A 23,867-nucleotide genomic window follows, 5' to 3' on the forward strand; every position below is an offset into this window, starting at 1 on the left:
TTACTGCGAATCCTTTTTATTTAAAAATATGTATAAAATTTTATTTATATTAAACTTACATTGAACGTAGCCACTAATATTTATCACACATTAATAGTTAAAATATCGTCCAGTGAGGTACTTTTACATACAGTATCAAAATAGTGCTTAAGTGAGATGTATGTTAATATCTACATATAATTTTATCGAAAATAATTATATACATACTGGTAACACTATATCTCACTTCATTTTAAATAAAAGTAATATACTTACCTAAGTACAGTTTTAAGAGAACTTTTGTACAACTAGGTACTTATTTAATATGAAAGACATACATACTCGTAAGTATAACCCCTTTTTCAAAATTTGAACTTCACTCTCTCTTAATTCTAAGGCTAGGCGCTGATTGCAACTTTTCGTCACCGTGACTTTTTGTCACTGTCACCTGCTGTCACCCACGGTGCGCTCACTGAATCTGTTCTTGGGTGACAAATCGCGTTCATTTTTGTATGCCGGCTGAGTGACAAAAAGTCACCAGTGAGCGGACTCCCATTGTAATGTACGTACGTGTACGCGAGTGACAGTCACGTCATTCCGGCATTGCCTGCTGCTGCAACTATTTGTCACCGTCTTATCACGTCACCATAATGAGCGCACTCAGTATAGTTTTCATTGCACTTGACTAAGTGACAAAAAGTCACGGTGACGAAAAGTTGCAATCAGAGCCTAGCCTAAATCTTAATACAAATACAAATAAAAAACAACCTAATTTGATTGGACCTATTTGACACCACACCACAACTTTAAAATAAAATAAAAAAATATAGAAAGCAGGATAGTAATTAAATAATTATTAAAATAGATCCGTTTTACTTTTAAAATTAAACTGTAACAAAAAAGTTGAATTATTATTACAAAAAATATTTTAGAAAAAATGCAAGAACACTGAAAAAGTTCGAAATATTTAATTAATATCCAAAGAGGTTGCTTTATCAAAATAATACTATATGTAGGCTATACAAGTACTCAATCTAAAGCTAATGATCGGAATGAACCAGGTAGCTCCTTCACGGAATTCACCCTGTCGTCATGGTTGCCTGAAGGTCTCAGAGCCTCGTCGACCGCCCACCGCTTGTCATTGGTTAAGAACCAATCCCTGGAAGAAATATACTATAGTTAGTTAAAAAGTTAGTTAGCTTATGTTAGATAAAATAATACATCTTCAAAAAATACTTAATTATCGAAGTTATTCAACATGAACGTGACTTGTGTCTTCTTCAAATTACGTAGGCGACGGCTTAGCCTCACCGAATTATTCTCAATAATTTGGATTCTACATGAAACGAGTACCTATCTTGCCTTATCACCACGTTGTTGGCTTACGTACCTAAGTAAATCAAATCCTACGTCCTTCTCCCGGGTCTAAGCTACCTCACGTCTAATTTCATCTGTCATGCTGATGGCGTGACCAGGGGCTAAAGGGATTCATTTTACTAAGTATACGTATATAGATAATGACGAAAAATCGTGTGTTCACCTTTTAGCTTCCATCTTTTTAATCCACTCTCGTTTAATAGATTCAATGGAACCAGCTTTGCCCCCAAACTCTGTTGGCAGGAGATCTTGTGGTATATCCTTGTACAAGGTGTCAGTGTTGGGCTCGTGAAATTTTATCTGAAAAGTTAAAAGTTTTATGTAAATATTGCATTGATTCGACAGGGTTCTAAATCGATTAAAATCAACCATGTATTCAATTTCCATGAAACTTACAAACAACCATATAATTGAGAATTATTAGGTACCCCTAATTTATAATATCATCAACATATAGCAGCATATAACTGTTCTACTGCTCAGTGAGAGCTAACTCTATATGGATATTCCCAAAAATTATCATCCAAAACAGAAATTTGATTTATTTATTTATTTATTTATTCTAGGAAGGCTTACAGGCTAATAACACGACAAGATGGTAACAATAGTTTAACACATTGCTAATAACAAGCCCCCACATATAGGTAAGCTAACATACAATAAGTACACTGAAGACTCAATGGCATACAATCGCATACAATACATAATAACATAATATTTTACGCATCGAAAAAAGATTTGGCTAGCAAACGCCTTGCTGTGCCTGCACCTGATGTTCGTACATCGTTACTAACTGTTTCACGAGCATTCCAAAGAAACTGCAGACGTTTTTTCCAATGATATGTATTAATTTTATTTATTGAAATACATACCAGTTTAGATACTTCAGTCTTCAAAAACGGTTTGCACAAAGCGAAAATCTTGCCAATGTAAGAAGGAGCATTGATCACGTGCACTTGTTTTAGTCGGATTGGCATCGCTTCCTGTAATCAAAAATTTTACAAAGATTCAATGTCTGCAATTTAAATTATTACCTACTTATGTATGCTTAGAGCGCAAGACATTAAAATTTTAATTTTCCTGCTAACATCTAAATGCAAAATAGTAATAAAATACATTGTATACCTAATTACCTACATAGGGGGTCAAATTACAAAATTAAAAATTGTAACTTGCAATTAGTGGATAATTCTGAAGTAATTAAGCGTTTATAGTCATGTTAATTACTGCTTATAATTTTGTATTTTAATGGGTCCTCTAAAAATTAAGAGAACCAATTTCGTTATGTATTAATGGACCTTGCAACTTAATTTTTTCCTCAAAACCATATTTTCTTATCATTGCATGCTTATTTGAACCTGAACACTTAGAACTATAGTAAGTATAATATAGTTGACCTAACTTGCTCGTCAAAACTATTATACACATCGTGATATTTCATGCGATGTTCGCAATCATATGAAAAGGGAAATATTATTTGCAATAGTGCGAAGGCAGTAAAGGTATACATTTCAAAATAAGCATAAAAATAACAGATAACCATCTAGAGCAACACACAGATGGCAATATCAGTGTGTCTTGGTCAGAGAGAATATCGTCAATTAATTTCGAAAGCCAACCTTGAAGGCTAACCATAAGCTGTAAGTTTCTTATGATATTGCAACCGAAAGTTTTCGCAAGAATGATTTATTATTATTCGATTATTAAAACGCAAAAATTGCGAAAATATAATACTGAAGTTGGGTCCAATATTGATGGAATCAAAACAAAAGACGATATTTTCAAATAAACGATTTACCTGTGTGTACATCATGTATTTCCTGAGAGCGGAAAGGTTGACTTTCCCAATGAACTTAATAGACACGTTAGCTGCGTCAAAAATGGGGATCTCTCCAGCAGGTATCTCATGATCCTCAGTGAGTCTGGTGTCAGCTAACATGAAGAAGGTCTTGACGGCATCCACGAAGTTAAACAGGTCGAGATCAGGGTTATTCAGGCGGTAGATGAAGATTTTGTAGTTTTCTTTCGTCTTGTGTGGGAGAGGAAGCATATCCCTGTAATTAGAGAATTAATTTTTAATGTACTTACTCGTAAATACTACGTACGACCCTTAAACGCCGTGGTCAATGTGTTTTTTTGTAAAATGTCAAGCTGAGAAAAGTAGAACGTTTTCCTTAAAAAGCAAATGACACTTGGATGGACCAGTTTGCCTGATGCAGTAAAAAACAATCGATATTTAAATAAAAAGCCGTATTTTATCTATACATATAATAAATCTGTAAAAAAACTGTGTCTGTACATTGAATATATTAAAAAAATAATAATTGGGTGCGGTTTAGAAACAGTAATGGAGCACAAATCCAAAAAAAAAATTCTGTCTGTATGTCTGTATGTCTGTATGTCTGTATGTCTGTATGTCTGTTTGTTTGTACACGCTAATCTTCCGAACTACTGAACGGATTTCAATGATTTTTTCTTTGTTGTATCAGTATTAAGCCTGGTCAACATATAGGCTATAATTTATCTTCGAAACTTGAAGACCTGATGCAGAACTCCAACAGACCAATAAAACTATAAGAGATACAAATATGGTGCCGTGGCAAAAATTGTTTCATTTGATGAGCATTTTCAGCTGAGATAATAAATTTTAAGATCTGGAACACCTGATGTGGAACCCCAAGAGCCCAGCTTCTCTGTACCATATACAGGTATGACGTTTTAGCAAAAGTTGTTCAATTTGATAAGCACTTTCTATTGACTTATACAAATTGAAGATCTAAAACATCTGATGTGGAACTCCAGGGGCCCAGCTAGACTATAGCATATAGAGGTATGACGTTTTAGCAAAAGTTGTTCAATCTGATAAGCACTCTCTGTTGACTTATAAAAACTGAAGATGTAAAACACCTGATGTGGAACTCCAGGAGCCCTGCTAGACTATATGAAGCATATGAAGATATGACGTTTTAGCAAAAGTGGTTCAATCTGATAAGCACTCTCTATTGACGCATTTTTCTTTTCTCTCTCACACAAACAAATAATAACGAAGATACAACAACGCTTGAATTTTGTGTTAAGTCACTGCTTAGTACAAATTTTACATACCTAGACGTGGCGTCACGAGCCCCCGCTCTCTAACTTTGTTGCGTTATATCTCATTATTATTTTGTATGTCTCTTCCAGACCTCGGGACTACAGAGTTCCGAATTTTTGGGAAGCAAACGTGGGGCCGAAGCCAACACGCTGAAGTCCTTTTGAGACAACTTTAACGAAATGGTGACACAAAACCGACGATTATTCCTTTATACACTATAGAAATGAACCCAAGGACAATCCCCGGTGGACGTCGTTAAAAAAAAAGACAATCCCCGGTTCTGTGCTAAACTATTGCTAACTATGGAGGAAAACTACTTGGGCTATTGTGATGGGATGTTAGTGGATGACAATGTATTAGGTACATGTAAAAACGGCAGGTGGAGACTCGCCACCTCACTTACTGGGCCCCCGGGAACCAGTCACTGAATAGCAACAAGAGGGCAACAGGGACATGAGCGGCTGAAGGGTGAGGATAACTCGGCGGACTTTAAACGCAGATTACGCGCTCCCTGTGCTTACCATGAGGCACCTACCCTGCGAGCAAGGCTACTAATCCTGCTCTAGCGACGGCTCCACTCTGGACGGCCAAGCCAAGCCAGAGGCGTGAGACCTACCCCCGTCATGGTTCACTCCGACCGGCCGGATATGGGGGACAGTATACACTCCCTGGAGAACTCAGTTTATATAGCCCCGCGGGGTCGCTACTCCCCGTCATCAGCCTCAGATGTCCTGCGGTGCCTATATCTCATTATTATTGTCGTTATTATCTCAAGAGCCTTTGTCCCAATTATGTTAGGGTCGACTTCCAGTCAAGATGCAACTGAGTAGGTACCAGTGTTTTACAAGGAGCGACTGCCTATCTGACCTCCACAACCCGGTTACCCGCTCAACCCAACACCCCTTGGTAAGACTTACTGGCTTCTGACTACCCATAACGACTGCCAAGAATGGAATGTTCAATGACAGTCGGAACCTACAGTTTAACATCCCCTCCAAATAACGGTCATTGGTATCCAAAATATACGTAGAAAGTACATACTTAGAAAAGTTACATTGGCAGGCACTTGCCAGACCTGGAATCAAAGACACACGCTCATACTTAAGAGATTGGTTCTCTACCCACTAAACCACCACGAATTCCACTATTTAATGTTTTTATACGTAATATTTTTGCCACACACAACTTAAATGTGGACTAATTAGAATCACTACTTTTATCCCTATGTTCACGTCTATTGCGACTATTCAGATCTTTGATTTTGCTGACCCCGTAGTCGCTGGCATAAGGGACAGGATCCGCGTACGAAGTCGCGGGCAGAAGCTAGTATAAAATATATTTTTTGTACCATCACTTGTGCGTCATGCTTTGCGTCATCAGCAAAGCTTTAATAAACTTAAATGGCATCAGTTGAATTAAACATTTTCCACCATGGGGATGACCCATGATTTTAGATATCAAGAAGGAGAATAAAATATGAAACTTACGTGATCTCAAAGACACGTCTGATTTCCGGAGACCAGGGGTCTCGTTTGCAGAACAGCTCAGGTCCATTAGCACGGATGGTGAAGAACAAGTCAATGGTCCTCTTGGCACGCTCGAGACTGTAGCGACAGCTGGTCAGGAAACGAAGGAGGAGAATGTCATCTGGAAACACAAAGATATTGAAAGGTTAATTATGGTTTTGGTGTTACCCTAAAATTCCCAAAGATCATGTGACCAGGATAAGCGTCGAGATAGTACCCGGTATATCTATGCTTATGAATTATTTGTTTTCTTGAACGGACTGATCCGAGGACCCACTCAGGCGATAAAAAAAATCAGTGTTTGATACTAGTTAGATTGCAGATTTATCGACGAAGGCTATTTTTATCCGGGTGCATAGTTAGTAAACTAATAAATGAACTCATCGTTCACCATGTTGTGATCAAAGTGCAGAGGAAAATTATATTGAAGTGAGAATAATACTATGTTTTTGTTTTTATGATCAAAGATCAATGTCGGTTCTGCTTGCGGGTCTGGGTTTATCCCACTTACCTGAGACCGTGTTTTGAGGATGGCAATAAAGTTAAAATTAATGGAAAAGTCCCATGAAATCTATACATATAATAAATCTGTAAAAAAACTGTGTCTGTACATTGAATATATTAAAAAAATAATAATTGGGTGGGGTTTAGAATCAGTAGTGGAGCACAAATCCAAAAAAAAAATTCTGTCTGTTTGTCTGTATGTCTGTATGTCTGTATGTCTGTATGTCTGTTTGTTTGTACACGCTAATCTTCGGAACTACTGGACGGATTTCAATGATTTTTTCTTTGTTGTATCAGTATTAAGCCTGGTCAACATATAGGCTATAATTTATCTTCGAAACTTGTAGACCTGGTGCAGAACTCCAACAGACCAATAAAACTATAAGAGATACAAATATGGTGCCATGGCAAAAATTGTTTCATTTGATGAGCATTTTCAGCTGAGGTAATAAATTTTAAGATCTGGAACACCTGATGTGGAACCCCAAGAGCCCAGCTTCTCTGTACCATATACAGGTATGACGTTTTAGCAAAAGTTGTTCAATTTGATAAGCACTTTCTATTGACTTATACAAATTGAAGATCTAAAACACCTGATGTGGAACTCCAGGGGCCCAGCTAGACTATAGCATATAGAGGTATGACGTTTTAGCAAAAGTTGTTCAATCTGATAAGCATTCTCTGTTGACTTATAAAAATTGAAGATGTAAAATACCTGATGTGGAACTCCAGGAGCCCTGCTAGACTATATGAAGCATATGAAGATATGACGTTTTAGCAAACGTGGGGCCGAAGCCAACACGCTGAAGCCCTTTTGAGACAACTTTAATGAAAAGGTGACACAAAACCGACGATTATCCCTTTAAACACTATAGAAATGAACCCAAGGACAATCCCGTGTGGACGTCGTTAAAAAAAAGACAATCCCCGGTTCTGTGCTAAACTATTGCTAACTATGGACGAAAACTACTTGGGCTATTGTGATGGGATGTTAGTGGATGACAATGTATTAGGTACATGTAAAAACGGCAGGTGGAGACTCGCCTCCTCACTTACTGGGCCCCCGGGAACCAGTCACTGAATAGCAACAAGAGGGCAACAGGGACATGAGCGGCTGAAGGGTGAGGATACCTCGGCGGACTTTAAACGCAGATTACGCGCTCCCTGTGCTTACCATAAGGCACCTACCCTCCGAGCAGGGCTACTAAACCTGCTCTAACGACTCCACTCTGGACGGCCAAGCCAAACCAGAGGCGTGAGACCTACCCCCGTCATGGTTCACTCCGACCGGCCGGAGATGGGGGAAAGTATACACTCCCTGGAGAACTCAGTATATATAGCCCCGCGGGGTCGCTACTCCCCGTCATCAGCCTCAGATGTCCTGCGGTGCCTATATCTCATTATTATTGTCGTTATTATCTGAAGAGCCTTTGTCCCAATTATGTTATGGTCGACATCCAGTCACGATGCAACTAAGTACCAGTGTTTTACAAGGAGCGACTGCTTATCTGACCTCCACAACCCGGTTACCCGCTCAACCCAACACCCCTTGGTAAGACTTACTGGCTTCTGACTACCCATAACGACTGCCAAGAATGTTCAATGACAGTCGGAACCTACAGTTTAACATCCCCTCCAAATAACGGTCATTGGTATCCAAAATATACGTAGAAAGTACATACGAACTTAGAAAAGTTGCATTGGCAGGCACTTGCCAGACCTGGAATCAAAGACGCACGCTCATACTTGAAAGATTGCTTCTCTACCCACTAAACCACCACGAATTCCACTAAGTCACCACGACTTTGTCATCTATTTAATGTTTTTTTACGTAATAATACGTGTAATATTTTTGCCTCACACAACTTAAATGCGGACTAATTAGAATCACTACTTTTATCCCTATGGTCACGTCCATTGCGACTATTCAGATCTTTGATTTTGCTGACCCCGTAGTCGCTGGCATAAGGGACAGGATCCGCGAACGAAGTCGCGGGCAGAAGCTAGTGCTATAATAAGGTTTTTACTGTGGCTAGTGGAATATTTTTATCAGGTTCTGCGAAGCCCTAAAGTCTTGACCCTGAGCCGAAAGACACGTCTATAGTTTAAAATCTCTTGTTTCGATGAATACCTTAACCTAGTTTCAGGATGATATTTACGATGGGAAGTGCTAATTGCCTCTAAACGTTCTTCGAACTAAGACCTTTTAATAATAAAACAGCTACTGTTATGGGTACGAAAATCAATAGGTACCTATGTATTTCCTCAGGCAAATATTTATCTGCGAAGTTGAAAGAACACGACTCAAATGTGTGAATTTTGTATAAACACAGAGTCAATTGCCGACTTGACATAGCGGTCTCGCTTAGGTACGTAAGTTTGTTTTAAGAGACCATAGCATACCTTCAATAAAAATTACACACACAATTGTCTCATGAGAAAAACACGACGCAACGCAATGTAATAATAATGATACGAGAATTTTGAAAAATAGGGAGGACGAATTGGAATTTTCGGCGCCAAGGATTTCAATTTTTCTCAGTAAATACAAAACGGATCAAAATACAACTTGGTTACCTGAAAGTTCATGATATAAACCTTATTTTGTTAGACGTAGAAACATGATTAGGTAACTTTTATAACAGAGAAAAATATATCAAACATACCTACCTCTTTTTAAAAAGAGATTCACATATTATGGGCAAACGGGACCGATTTAAACCTCTTAACTTTTTTAGTAGTTGAGTATGTACATACTCTTTAAAATTGTAGAAGGAATTTTTATCAAATTATCATTTCTAAATAATAAAATTACAAAACCATTTTGTCGCTTACGACTTTTAGTTATAAGCTAGCGCGCGTATTGTTATCCTCGCCCCGCTCAGACGCTCCGACCCCTTTTGGCGCCTTAGATGCGCGTGCCGGTTATGGAATTATTGTTGACCAATTCCTCGCCTTAACCTACGCGCTAGGTTTCCAAAAGTCTGACCCTTGAATCTATTCAATTGCTCTTAATTCTGCAAAAAAACTGTCAACGATAGGAAATATGTATGTTTGCTAAACATAACGATTTTTAGAAAGGTATTATGGTCTGGCTTGATGGTGTTTCCTCATAACACTGACAGACTGAACAGTCTATGGACTTTAATTATTGCAGACAGATGAAAAATAGAGCAATCGCAAAAGAAACCTCGGATAGGTACTTTCATTATTAAGTATATGTTTTTTAATTATTTCACTTAACTAAGGGTCTGTTTCAGAATGTATGGATAAAATTCCAAATAACTATGTTACACATAAATTATTCGGATGATAAAAGTTCCGAATAAGAAACATTGCGTTTCACAAACATAATTTATCTAACACATAACTATCTGAAACTTATATGTAAGTGCGGTGGCAACTCCATATACAAACGTTTCGTTTCTTGATGTCATTTCATTAAGTACAAAAAAAAAGTAAAAGAAACTACTTATAAACATATTTCAAATTATACAAGAAACATTGATTTACTTTAATATTTTTATAAAATTAGTTATTATCCACATAACGGTTATAAAAACTTACACAAACGATTTTATGGCAAATGAAAATTGCTGGTAACGAAACGCGTTTGACAGTGACAATTACTCACAGTCACTTATAAGTATTAGCGGCCGCGCGTGGTAATTTTAATTTTTGTTGGTGTTTGTGTTTCTGTTTTTTTGCTATTCTTGCGATTTGAGTGTACCTCTTGAATACATTTATGCACAGTCATTTCTATGTATTGAAAAATGACATCGAAACGTGAACGAAGCGTTAACTTCAGCCGGGAAGAAGTTGAGCTTCTAACTTCACTCGTTGCTCAACATAAAAGCATTTTAGAAAATAAGAAAAGTGATGCAGTCACATGGAACGAAAAAGAACAGTGCTGGAAGACATTGGAGGCACTATTTAATAGCAAAAGCGGTACTAATTATCGTAGTGCCAAAACTTTAAAGCGAAATACGAAGGTATAAAAAGAAATACCAGGAAAAAGTCTGCTCTAATACGTGCCGAAACGTATCGCACGGGAGGTGGACCTAGTGCTGCTCCTCCTCTGACGCCAGTAGAGGAAAAAGTGAAAGACATGATACTGTTGTCTGTAGATGGCATCGAAAGTGAATTTGATTCTGATCATGTTGGTAAGATCATAAGTTTAAAATTGTTATTAGTTCTGTACTACTAATATGACGAGCCGATCTGTATTTTGTATGTAAGTGAATTATAATACAATTGTCATGCTCTTCTCTTTCTTATTTAATTTTATTTATGTTGCAGATCCTATACAAATAGACACAGTATGTCCTCCACCAACACCTTCCACATCCAACCAATTAACACAAAACATTGAAATGATTATTGCAGACAATAACTGTGTCGAATCAGTGGATACCAATATAGAGCATCACATAAGTAAGTTACTTTTTCTACAAACCAATTTAACTTAAATAGCCATATTGCCACTTGTTTTGTTTTAACTAAAATGAAATATTTCTACCAACAAAATTTTCATCCATTAAACTCTTGTTAAAAACTCCATTTTCGTTTTCAGCGGAAGGTCAGTCTACACAAAATGATGACTCTGATGAGGAAGGGCATTCCAGAAGAAAGATAAGTAAGTAGTGTTCCTGTTGTGTCTCCGTGTTGTTGATAAGCACACCTTCATAACATTCTCACCTTTTCTTTTTAATTTTAGGTCAATATACTACACCCAAAAAAGTTGCCAATGATGAGAAGTGGACTAATTGGAAGCCAAAATCTCTGCGCTCCAAAAAACATCCTGCCTTATGTAAGTTCTTTTAATCGTTCTTGTTTTAGTTCATGTATTTAGATATTTTATATTGATGTGCAGTATAACAGAGTTGCAATGTAATGGTTCAACCGTCAACCTGTGGTTTGATTGGAACTCCACTATAGAAGAGACCTAGATTGTATGGGTAAATTAAATGATGTTGATACCAGCTTGTGTAATTTTTACCAATACATATTTACAATAAAGAAAAAATCTTGTTTCAGCTGCTGAGAAGATGAAAAGGCCATTCGAAAGAGTAGTTGATTTAAAATTAGAGATTGCAGATTTACAGAAGAAGATTCTGGAGGAAGAATTCTTAAATAAAAGAAAGCAATGAGCCTTTGAAGAGGAAGAAAGGGAGCACAAAAGAGAAATGTGGGCGTTGGAAAAAAAATACTTTTTAAATAAATTTGAAAAATAAATCGTTTTTTATTTAACACAGAATACATTTAATAACCTACTATATTAATGGAATGCAAAATGCCTATAAATGACTATCATTATTATAGTAATGAACCAAAATAATCATTAATTAAATTACTTCGCACTGTTGCATCCCCCACATTTTCTAGACTACTTTGATTCACAACATCGTGTTCATCTGGCTCACCCACGGGGTAAATGGCTTCAAAATGGACATCTCGCATATCTATTGCAATATTGTGCAACACTGCACATGCCACTATTACAGCCTGTACACGAGATACAGATAGCAAAATTTTTTTTGATAAAATAGGGAATCTGTTTTTCCAAACCCCATAGGTTCTTTCTACTACATTTCTGCTTCTTATTTGGGATTCATTATACAGATGTTCTGCTGGAGTCATAGGAGTTTGTAGTGGAGTAAGTAGGTATGAAGTATTTTCATATCCTCTATCACCAACAATTACACAGTTTCTAAATTCTCCATTTTGAAGTCGTTGCTTTATAAAAGAATTATTAAATATTGTTTGATCATGAGCTGCTCCTGGCCATCTAGCCACTATGTCCAAGATCCTTAACTTTGCACTCACTACAGTTTGCACATTAAAAGAAAATTGTGATTTCCTGTTTCTCCATTCTTCTGAATTGTTTCCACCTGAAAATAATGTAAACAGCATTTATAAAAACAGCTCAACTTGATCATTTGGTACATAGTTTGACAAATAATCCTTTATTTACATTACCATTCATAGTACCTATTTAATATATATTACCTGGAGATTTTATGGGTACATGGGTACAATCGATAGCACCAATAAGCCTTGGGAATTTAGCTATATTAAAAAACTCTTGCTGGATGTCTTCAGTGTTGCTTGGAAATTTGATAAACAACCCACGCAATCGTGCAATAGCTTGTGAAACCAGGTAGACAAAGCGACTGGCAGAAGCTTTGCTTACACCAGAGAAATCACCTACTACTGTAAGAAAGCTTCCCGTCGCGTAAAACCTCAATGTTAACAGTAGACGATTAATTGGCTTTATTTATTTATTTATTTATACTTCATGCACATTTCGTACAATGGCGGACTTAACGCCTTAGGCGTTTTCTCCCAGTCTACCTTTAGGTGGTGGAGAAATAGCAGTGGTAGGTGCAAGGTTTTTGTTTGGATAGTTAGTTTAAAAGTATACAATATATATATAGATAATAATACATAATATACATACATACATATAATTGCCAGGAGAGATAAAGAAATAGATAAAAAAAAAAACAATCTACGGTAGCGATTCTGCCAATTTCCTATGGATGTGGTCGCGTAATTTCTTTTTGAATGTATAACGACTGTTAACCATCCTGACTTCCAGAGGTAGCTCATTCCAGAGAAGAATAGATTTAACAAAGAAGGAAGAGTGAATGATATCTGACCGGTGAGCAGGGCAGTGAAGAAGACGATTATTGAGAACATATATATTGGAAGTGAGGAGTTAAATAAGAAGGCGTACAGGAAGAGTGTAGAATAGAGAAAAGAGTAGTTAATGCCCTCATCACACGACGTTGTCTTATCGGTAGCCATTTAAGTTGCGCTCGATAGGCTGACACATGATCGTACTTGCGGAGATTAAAAACGAATCGAATGCAATTGTTGAGAAGCCGGTCAAGTTTATTGAGCAGATCTGCATTCAGGTCATAGTAGCAAACATCACCATAGTCGATTATGGGAAAGATTAAAGTTTGCATAAGCGTCGCCTTCACGTTAACTGGGAGCCAAATTCCTGAAAAAAAACATTGGAGTTAGATCAGGTATAGTTACAGTAAGTATATATGTTATGGACCATGTGATTAATTCGGGCATTATTTATAATGCCCGAGCATTATGAATAATGTCTAGCTTTATCGGGCCAAGTGATTAATAACTATCTTAACTTCATTATTTATCACATTGTACGGGCATTATTATATTGCTACATGATAGTTGGGCAATTTGATAATAAAGCATATTTTACGCGGTGCGAGGGTGGCAGTTGTTCTAATAAATAAATCCTGTTACTTGCTACATATTTTATGATTATTGTTTTGCAAATTATATGTTCTATTTTAATGGGAAATTATAAGTCTAGCCACAAAATTATTTATTGGACAATTGTCATCTAATTTACTAACTCGGCCTCGTTTTTTTTATCTCATTTTACTTGGCTTGTTTTTTTATGGTAGAATTTAATTTGGATTCAAAACATTGTATTAAAAATTGAAGTAAGTGACGAAAACTAATCGCTGCAAAACCGACTCCACGTAGTCTTGTCTGCCCTACCCCTAGAGTGTAATTCAAAACCGCGTAGGCGCGGAGGGGCGAGGCGGCCTGCGAGCTAAGGCGCAGGTAGTTGAAGCGCTCGCCGCCGCGGCTGAGGCTGGCCGGCTCTGCCGGGCAGCAAGCCGAAGCTGCGGTGGTGAGCGTGAAAACCATCTGCGACGACAAGCTCGCATGGGACCGCCGGAGCCCCGCAGCGCCGGAGCCGTGACAGAAGCCATGCTTGCTGCATGTTGCATGCTTACTTCCATGCTGGGTCAATTAATATGGGATGTGTTATATTTTAAACGTACTGAGTAAAAAAATTAGAAGCTAAATAAATATATTTTATGATGTCATTTAATAGTATTTTAGAAGTTTACTTTAGTTTAGTTAGAATGCATTCTACAAATTTAGATGCTAAAAAATAACCATCATGCTGAGTTGTATTTCGAGTGGTTTATTGGAAGATAACTAGTGGCTAAGATAGTATTATTCAGATGCTCGTTAATTGTGGTTGACTTAGTAATTTAGAAGGCAACATACATTTTTGGGGGCGAATAACGATATTAAAAAGAAGCCTGTTTAAATAGCACCCTATTTTAATTATATTTTCATTTGACTTTTACTTAGAGAAGATGCTAATTATGCCAAATAATGAATCTGATTACTTAAACTTTAGTTTATTTTGTTTTATAATAATAAGTCATTTCTATAAAACAAAGATATGTTGTAAAATAATTATATTTTATGTTATATTTTTAATATGACTCTCCTTAACTTTTAAATGCAAAAACTAGTGGATTTTCAAGGCAGAAGTCCTTCATAATTAATCCAAATCATGAGGCTGATTATTTAAGTGGTTTAATATTTAGTTTATTTTAAGTTAAATGTCAATAACAATAAAAAATATGAAATTAAATATGTTTGTATTACTTTGCCCAAAAGGTCACGGGCAATATGTATAGTGCCCGGTCAATTTGATTATTTGAATAATTATTATCAAATTGCACTCGCATATTGGGCATTTTTCATAATGACCGGGCATTATGTATACTGCCCAATTTATCACTTGGTCCATAACATATACAATAGCTAGACGGAGCCGAGACATAAGAATACAGGCTGCAGGTTAGGTATATGCTTACTTACCTTTCTGTAGGGACAGATATTGCTTTCTCAATAATTGAATACACAAACATCACAGCTTTCTTAGTGAGTCTGAAGCGCGCCCTGAAGTCCGTTTCGTCTAATGTCTCCATATAGTTTATTCTTTCCCGATACACTGGAGTCTTGCGTGCTATTGTGAGTCTATCGAAATATTCATCAAACTCATCTTCAAGAGTCTCAAAAATGTCCATTGCCATTGAAATAGGTATATAATTGTTTAAAACACAACACGAACGAAAGAAAGAAAATGTTATTCAATTTTAACTGTCAAACACACTACATATGTGTCGGATAACTGTGCTATTTGTCACTTCAACCGACCCATAACTTATCGCTGACTTTATGTGACACATAGCACTATTCGAAAGTCGTGAAACGCAAAAAATGTGTTTATCCTACGAATAAGTAACAAATAGCTTATTCGGAACTTGTGCAGAACTTATCGGTACATTGTGAAACAGACCCTAAGTCTTAAAAAACCGTTCTACACATCAAGTCTTCATTTGTTATTTTTAAATTGATTGTAGGTAATGTTGACGTGCGTAGTGAATACCGTTGTAAGTTCTACTTACCCGTCAAGGGAGAAAGCGTGAACTGTACACAATATTAGATTTGATCCACTATAGTTACTTAGAGTAGTAAATATATGTGAGTGAGGCTGTACAGTTGAAATGATGCTCAAGAGAGATCTTACAGGAAGAATGAACTACGTAACAGTGAAGTATGATGAGCAAGGGATAGTTCTTTGGAGAGCAATTTTATTGTATGGGTGCTTGTTTCCTGTACTTAGATTGTTGGCATATAAAGCTGAGAATGCTGCTGCTAAGTATTGAGAAGCTTACATAATGTGATACTGAAGATTCAGTTAGGCTCTGTAGGTAACTATTACAAAAATTATACGTCACACCACAATGAGATACAAGAACCTATCTACAAAAAGTAGGTAAGTACTTTTGAAACTCACATAAGTAAATATGGGACTGAGCATTTCATCACGACATTTATAAATCAATCAATCAGCATCATCTTTTATCAAATGGTTTATGAAGCGATTAATGCAATATGAAGATTGACTAACTTAAACCGATCAAGAGCGCTATAATTGGCGTGTTAATCACCAATGGTGAACGTTGTGCGTATGTTCAAAAGTCCATTTCGTAATTGGAACTTTTAAAAATCTCTACATAAAATAACCTGCCTTAGTTAAGAAACATAACTTTAAACATAAGTAGACAAAGTAAACTTAGAAACAATAGCCGACCTGCTTTGACTACTAATTTAATAACATGGACTGTGACGTCATATGTCACTCGACAAAATATTGCATCTACGCAACATCAGTGTTGCCTCATAACAAAATTTGGCATCTTCCACAGAGGTCGACGACACTGCCCTATTGAATTCAAAGCGACTTTTACTTTTATTATTGTTGCAAAATATGAATGTTCCGATTGTACCTACATATGTCAACATTAAAATAATAACTTATTTATTACCCTATTGGTTATGGTTATTAAACGTAAGTGTATTTGTTTATTTATTGGATAATTCTACCAAAACTAACATTATTTAGGCGGTAATACCGACATTCAAATCAATTTTATATGCCACCAAAGATTTGTGATGGTGTATTAAGAAATTAAGAAAAATTAAAAGGTTGATTACCATTTCTAAATTAATTATACTGTTAGATTCGAGGTATTACAAAACAAAGTTTAGTAGAAACTAAATGTTAAAAAATTGTTTATTAAACATATTTCTTAGATCCATTAAAGCAGAAAGTTCTAAGTTTATTTGCGGTTAGGTATATTCAAGAGCTCTTGTGTATTTTTATTTACTAAATCACTCCATCTTTACCCATAATTAAATGGGTTTCTCCGAGTTCTTCAAAGTTATGTATTTAACTAAGTTTGTTGACCGTTAATCACGTGTTGTACACTTTCAAATAAACATCTGTGTACACTGTAAACGTCAGTTTAATGGATGAGACTTGAAATTGAGAAATGCATGTCTTAATTGGTCCTGAACATTATAGTTTGCAAAATATTATTACTTTTAAACATTTAACAATATTTTGATTGCAATATTTTAAAACTCTCCTCTCAAATCTATAAATACATTTATAATGTTCGAGGTTAAGTTGAAGTTAGTTCAAAGTCTATATTTTTAATAACACTCGAAAACGTATGTTTAACTCATTATAAACATAAACATTCAAACTTATCATAGAGTAAAATCTACATATTTATTTAAAAAAAAACTTGGTCATAGCTGGTCATAGCCCATAGCAACAGAGCACGTTGTGGGAATTCCATAAACAAAAAAGTTACATTTTAAGTACCTTATATACATAAATATGTAGAGAGAGGTAGGTACCACTAGTGGGACCATGACGAAACAGTTCACCACTTCCACCATTTTAATGGGTGTTTAAGAAACTTGCCTATTCTTCGTGCTTTGAGACAGTGATTTTTACTTTTGTGTTTGTTTATACAGTATCTAGGTTTTCCCTGTGGTTTAATAATGAATAACCTTTAATATAAAAACTACGCTTTGTGTCAATCAAAACATTATTGTACTTAACTAATTCAGGTGCATTTCGCCTATATATTTTTGCTTTGAAGAGAAGCAGGCATCCATCTTGATAAAATATTTATGACTTAGGACACATTATATTGGTCCAATAGCGAATTTATAGCCAAGTACCTAACAGGACTACCTAGACCTAATACTTATGTCGTAACTTTTGAATCTATAAAGAGTTAACCGAGGGACTGGTTTAAAATTTTGCAATATTCTTATAGCTCGTGTTCAAAACATTGATTTATTTTCTTTGATTCTGTAGAATGAACAGCTTATGCTTCAGAAATGTTTGTTTTTAAATGATATGCGAAGGTCGATTTTGTAACGGTGAAATGATTCCAAGAGTTTATTTTTAAGAGACACAATATCGATGCAATGTTAAACATACATTGTCAAGTATCTGCTGTAATCTGTTGAACATTCTTTTCTAATTGATAATTGCATGATCTCAGTAGCATGATAGCCTGATAGCTATGGTAATTAGATAGTTATCGCTAGTCTCGAATGAGCACGAATAGGTTGGTAGCTGTTCGGATCCCTGAATGGGACAATTCTAAAAGAGTTGCAGAGCAGTAAATGAGTGAAAAGAAGTGAAGGAATTTCTTACCGACTTCATGTGGCAAATGAGGTTGTTTACACAGCCAATCTTTCAGTGTAGCCAGTTCGTTATTGGTGTCTACTTCAGGCATTTTTCTGTGGAGAAAAGAAAGTCACAACATTAATCATCGGTCACAGAGATGCATAGAGATAGAGTATACAAAAGGTCTTCGGCTGAAACGTCATAACTATTAAGTTTATTTTAAAAGCCCTTGAAATTAAAATTAAGAAACTACTACTGCTGCTAGTGTAGGTAAAATTCGCTCGAGACATAGACTACCCGATAGACTCTTCCCAACAATTTTCGCAAACTGCAAAAATTTTTCACATGTACTTATTAGGTGCTATATTATACGTAAACATCCTAACCTATTGTATTGATATTTATGCTGAACAGTTGGATACAATCCACGTTTGCGTGCATACTACAAACTAATATTGTTCGATCGATTGTTCTGAGAAAATCAGTTTCTTCGCACTACAGACAATGACGTCAGAGTCAGACGCCATTGTTTCTCACTGTTATGGATAATGTATTGATATAAAGTGGAACAAAGATATTATAACTTGTTTTATATGATTTCATAATATTGTTTATTAAGTATTTCGTAATCACTTCGAAAACGGGTTTCAGCGTGTCAGCTTCCGCCTTCCAAAAAATCAGGGTTACAGTCCCATGGCATGGTACTTTAAGTAAATAAAATTGAAGTTACTTAATATCAAAAATATGTGCGACCTCTGACATTTAACAAATAAATGTTTATTTATCATATTGAACGGTCACATAATAATAAATCATCAATTTTGAATTCCGTAAATATACTGAGACTTATTTAGTTACTATGTTTGATCAATTTTAATTTTTATTGGGTAACAGATTTGGCCTTCTGTATAAGCTTTAAACACATATTTTAATAACACAATAAAATGTTTATTATTTAGTGGGTTGCGCCTGTAAGTAAGTAGGTAACCATTAAACCTAACTTAGGTACACAAGTATCTACTTAATATATAATTTAAATGATTTATATTCTTATCATGTATGCGTGCACATCCTTCATTTTTGCCAATGCATAATGAATTCGTTAGTTCTTTTGTTTTTGAAACAACGATAATTATTATAGAATCGGTTATTTATATCAGCCAAAGAACAATAGCTGAAAACATGAAACTACAAATAAAATGGATTTAAAACTGATTTTTTCATCATTAGGTAGGCCTTCGCAATTTCTTCTACGAACTACTTAATTAAGTAAAATAAATGTTATAAATTGGTCAACTTATAAATATCAATTTACAAATCCAAAAGTTCTTGATGATGTGTTCAAGTCGCTTTTTGATTCCTATTTATTCTCACGTAGAAAATCATCATCTCCCAAGCCTTTCCCAACTATGTTGGGGTCGGCTTCGAGTCTAACCGGATGCAGCTGAGTACCAGTGTTTTACAAGGAGCGACTGCCTAACTGACCTCCTCAACCCAGTTACCCGGGCAACCCAATACCCCTTGCTTAGACTGGTGTCAGACTTACTGGCTTCTGGCTATGTACTTATTGTACTATTTACCTATGTATCATTTTCAATATACATAGGTAAATCTATAATATAAAAATGAATCGCAAAATGTGTTGGTAAGCGCATAACTCAACAACGCCTGGACCAATTTGGCTAATTCTTTTTTGTTGTGTTTGTTATTGTCAGGAGAAGGTTCTTATGAAAAAAAAATAGGGTAAAGTAGAGAAGTCAGTTGACGGGCAAAAGCTAGTAATTGATACAAATAATACTAGAACCTCGGCCTCATACCAACACGCAGTAGAATCAAGTTCACCAAAGATTTTAGCTGAGCCACACTCGGCATTGTCCTGCGTGAGACCTTGCGCGCGATGCGAATACATAACTATATTTTAAAAACGTTACCAAGTTCTCTATTAGTTGATTATGTTGTATTATGTGGTACGAATTAATGTAGGTACTGACTGTTGGAGGCAAAGATTTTTTCAAAATGGCTATTCTTGCCCAGGAAATCGAGAACAAGAAAAAGGGCCACATATGTACACTTCAATTTTCTCCATTTCCTCATTTCATTTTCTTCATTTTCTCATTTTTTCCTGAAAATTTTCAGACTTACTTAACTTAATCACTATTTTAAGAATAAATCTTGCTGTGTGGCTTAGGTTCACCAAAAAAACCTACTCAGATCAGAGACAGTCTTCAAGAACCATTATGAAACAATCACCCTCCCCAGGAATCAAAAAAGAGATTTTATAGAAAAACTGTTAAAAAACTATGAAGGTGACTCAATTCATAAATATTTTTTTATTATCAAAATATACTTCCGATGACTGCATAATAAATATTTAGGAGTATCATTGACGCTTCTAATTTTAACTCACGTGTTTTTGTCGGTTTAACCCAGCTAGAATATAAAACGATAGAATATAAACAGCGTTTTATACATGAAGTCATCACGCGATGATTTCGCGAACTAGTCGGTCAAACCCGCTATAACACGTGAATGGATTATACCGTATAATAACCATCATGAATATTTATGACGAAAGTTTTATGATAGTCATTTTGTACACAAAACCACACGTGAACAAGTTGCAATGCAGAAAAATAAAACTTTATCAAAATAATGTACTTATCTAAAACAATTTGATACAAGAACTGATTTATTTTTAGTAAATAGATATCAAAATAAGAAAAAAAAAAAAAAAAAAAAAGAAAAAGGTAAAAGTAAGTAACCCATTATGACAATTGACACACTGGTTCTTATTACTTAGCACGTAAAGTTCATGGCGACGAACACAAATGAACAAAAAAAAACATTTACTTAACTAATGAAAATTTTGTAGGTAACTGCAAAGTACCATCTTAACCTACTTACTGGTCCAAAACAATGTGGACCAGACCAGACATTCCCTTGAACCATGTACCAAAACCAGTTTGGTGGTACGATCAACGTGAGTTTACTGTCCCAATACTCAGACGATACTTAAGTACTTATTTACAGATTCGAAAGTATTACTAACCGGTCATGTTGTCATGTTACTGGCAAGGTTAAACCACTGTCTATCTCCTTATTTGTAAAGTAGAACCTTATGCATACATATATCCTAAAATATTTAACATGTACGAAGTTTTTCCCTTTAGGAAGCTTTTCTTGGAAAGTAAAAAAAAAAATGTTAGAACGTGGTTAGAACCGACTTAGGCTAATTTATATCGACTATCCCATTTATGTTTAATACATATTAGTAATCGAAGACAGGATATTCTAATTCTTCTAATTAGTGTCTGCAATGCATTCTAAAAAAGGTTAAATTGTTCTTGTAATCGAATTAATGTAGAGTTGCACCATATTTTCAATCTAACAAGATTGAAAATATGGTGCAACTTTTCTAAAACTTGAAATTGTGGCCCCGAAACCAAAATACTATCTGGCTAGCTGTCTAGCCTTAAAATAAACTCAAATAAATAAAAATAACAAACGACAAGCGTGAATTGATTGCAACACGAATCAATTATTTGGAAAGTATCGATTTACAATTATTTCCAAATTCAAATTCTGAATCGATTTATCATAGGGGCCAGTTCAACCTGACATTATCAAAAAAACTGTAGTAAATATCCCTCAGTAGAGGTGAACCGATTTCTCATTGAAGTCAGTTAAAACTAACCTAAGACCTTTTACAAAGGTTTACTTGAGCAATAACTCATCTTAAGTTCGTTCCAGTACGTACTTAATGTTAAGATTTCACTGTTTGAAAACAATTGTCATACGTAATTGATGCTTAACTCTGTTGCAAGTGAGCGTTTAAAATAATTATGTGGCTGAGTGCATATGTCAGAATAATATTAGTGATCTTTGGTAGTATGACCTGCTAGAATGTTGCGTAGCACATTTTGGCTATAAGTACACTGTCACTCTTTTCTAACTACCTTTACTATTAATACCTGCATTGCTTCTTAGCAAAAGAGTCCTTTTACTACATAAATGTCCAGTAACTGACTATCGGCCAAGGCGGCTGTTCTCTGTAACTAAGGAGTTCAGCCACCTTCTCAGGACATAAATTACCAAATAAAAGCTCGTGGCTCGTAGACTGGAAGCCGACCCTAACATAGTTGGAAAAGGCTAGGCAGATGATGATGTAGAGGCAAATGTAAGTAGTCAAAAATCCTAATGTTCTGTACAATAATGATTCCTGGAAACTAGCGTTGCGTTTTGAGTGTGAACTAAAAGAAATGAATTCATTGTGATGAATCGCTTTTCATTTTCTTTGCATTTCAGATTTCCATCTCGATAACAAGTTTCTCATGCTTTACTTATTATTGTTGCAGTCACGTAGGTTAGTGCAACAAATGTTAGTTATTATTATGAATGTACTTACAGCTTATTGTTTATGTAAACTTTGTACCTACATACAATTATTATTATAACTTAGATAAGATTAACAGGTATCGTAAAACTTGCTATTGTTTCAGGTTTATAAGTTATAAAAAAAAAGGTCGGTCTAGGTATAAGCCATTTTTTATATAAGTTGTTGTTGGGTTGATTTAAGGAAATTTCGAATCTAATTTATAAGCCCAAACTAAATATCGGCCGACTAAAAGTTTGTACTTGATTGCTGGGAACCAAAAGACAAAGGGCTTCAGAAGGTATATGGGCTTTAATCATTGCTATGCCTATCCAATGAAAGACGTAAACACGTATTTTTGTATCTGATGGTTAGCAAGTGCCCACCTAATTTTCTTGAAGCCATTAATAAACCAAATAAGAATCCTACATAAATCAGCAACAAATTAGAATTATTTAAAATAGCAAACATTAAAATCATTATGTGATCAGCGACAATCACACAAACACCGGATTACTTATTTGTTCAATTTATTATTCATCGTTGTATTCAAACAAATCTTTTGTGACATAATTTATTGTTAAACCAATATTGATAAATGTATTACATGATTTCCGCACAGATTATAACATGGGATGCGTCAAGTGTTTACCTTTTAAGAATAAATAACGGAAATCCCTAATAGGTTCCTAATATTGACAAATGAGTTGACCAAGGCCGTGGTCAAGGGTTCAAAGTTTGTAAGACCAAAATAGAAACTTTTCGGATGTTCAAAGAATTGTTTAGTAGTAGGTTGAAGTTAATTAAGCTAAGCTTTTAATGAAAAAATACATCTTGCAGTGGGTAAATTCTTTAACAAAGTAAAAAGCGTAGTTACGGTAGACTTGCAGGAATTTTCCTGATACTGAACGGAAACTTTTAAAATTGGAGAATTGTACCTACGTATACTGACCTGATACAAAAATGATATTGACTAAGTCTAATCATCAATAAGCACGTATGAAATTGATACCACAACACCATCTCTTCGCTACTTGTTACAAATTTGATATTACATCACGTCAATATAAATGCGGTAATTTTGTGTAAGTGCAATCATTATTTTAAGTGCCATCCTGCACTATGAAGATAACATGATCACAAATGTAGAAATTGATTTAT

General features: G+C 35.4%; 1 protein-coding gene and 1 pseudogene across 2 annotated transcripts in view; one reads left to right on the plus strand and one right to left on the minus strand.

Moving 5' to 3' along the window:
• The window catches only part of LOC124636948 (alpha-tocopherol transfer protein-like), a 27,344-nt gene continuing 3,477 nt past the window's right edge, over positions 1-23,867 (minus strand). The window contains exons 2-7 of one of the 2 annotated variants that reach the window (XM_047173240.1): positions 18,362-18,447; positions 5,938-6,097; positions 3,155-3,410; positions 2,229-2,339; positions 1,520-1,656; positions 1-1,138 (exon numbers count right to left, since the gene is read on the minus strand). In XM_047173240.1, coding sequence (XP_047029196.1) covers positions 1,009-1,138; positions 1,520-1,656; positions 2,229-2,339; positions 3,155-3,410; positions 5,938-6,097; positions 18,362-18,443 — 876 coding nt within the window. In that variant the 5' untranslated portion in view covers positions 18,444-18,447 and the 3' untranslated portion in view covers positions 1-1,008. The remainder of the gene's footprint in view (positions 1,139-1,519; positions 1,657-2,228; positions 2,340-3,154; positions 3,411-5,937; positions 6,098-18,361; positions 18,448-23,867) is intronic. The other variant, XM_047173239.1, reaches the window with a different exon arrangement.
• LOC124636949 lies at positions 9,778-11,715 on the plus strand (annotated as a pseudogene).

The sequence above is a fragment of the Helicoverpa zea genome, chromosome 15 (genome assembly GCF_022581195.2).
Source record: "Helicoverpa zea isolate HzStark_Cry1AcR chromosome 15, ilHelZeax1.1, whole genome shotgun sequence".
NCBI lineage: Eukaryota > Metazoa > Arthropoda > Insecta > Lepidoptera > Noctuidae > Helicoverpa > Helicoverpa zea.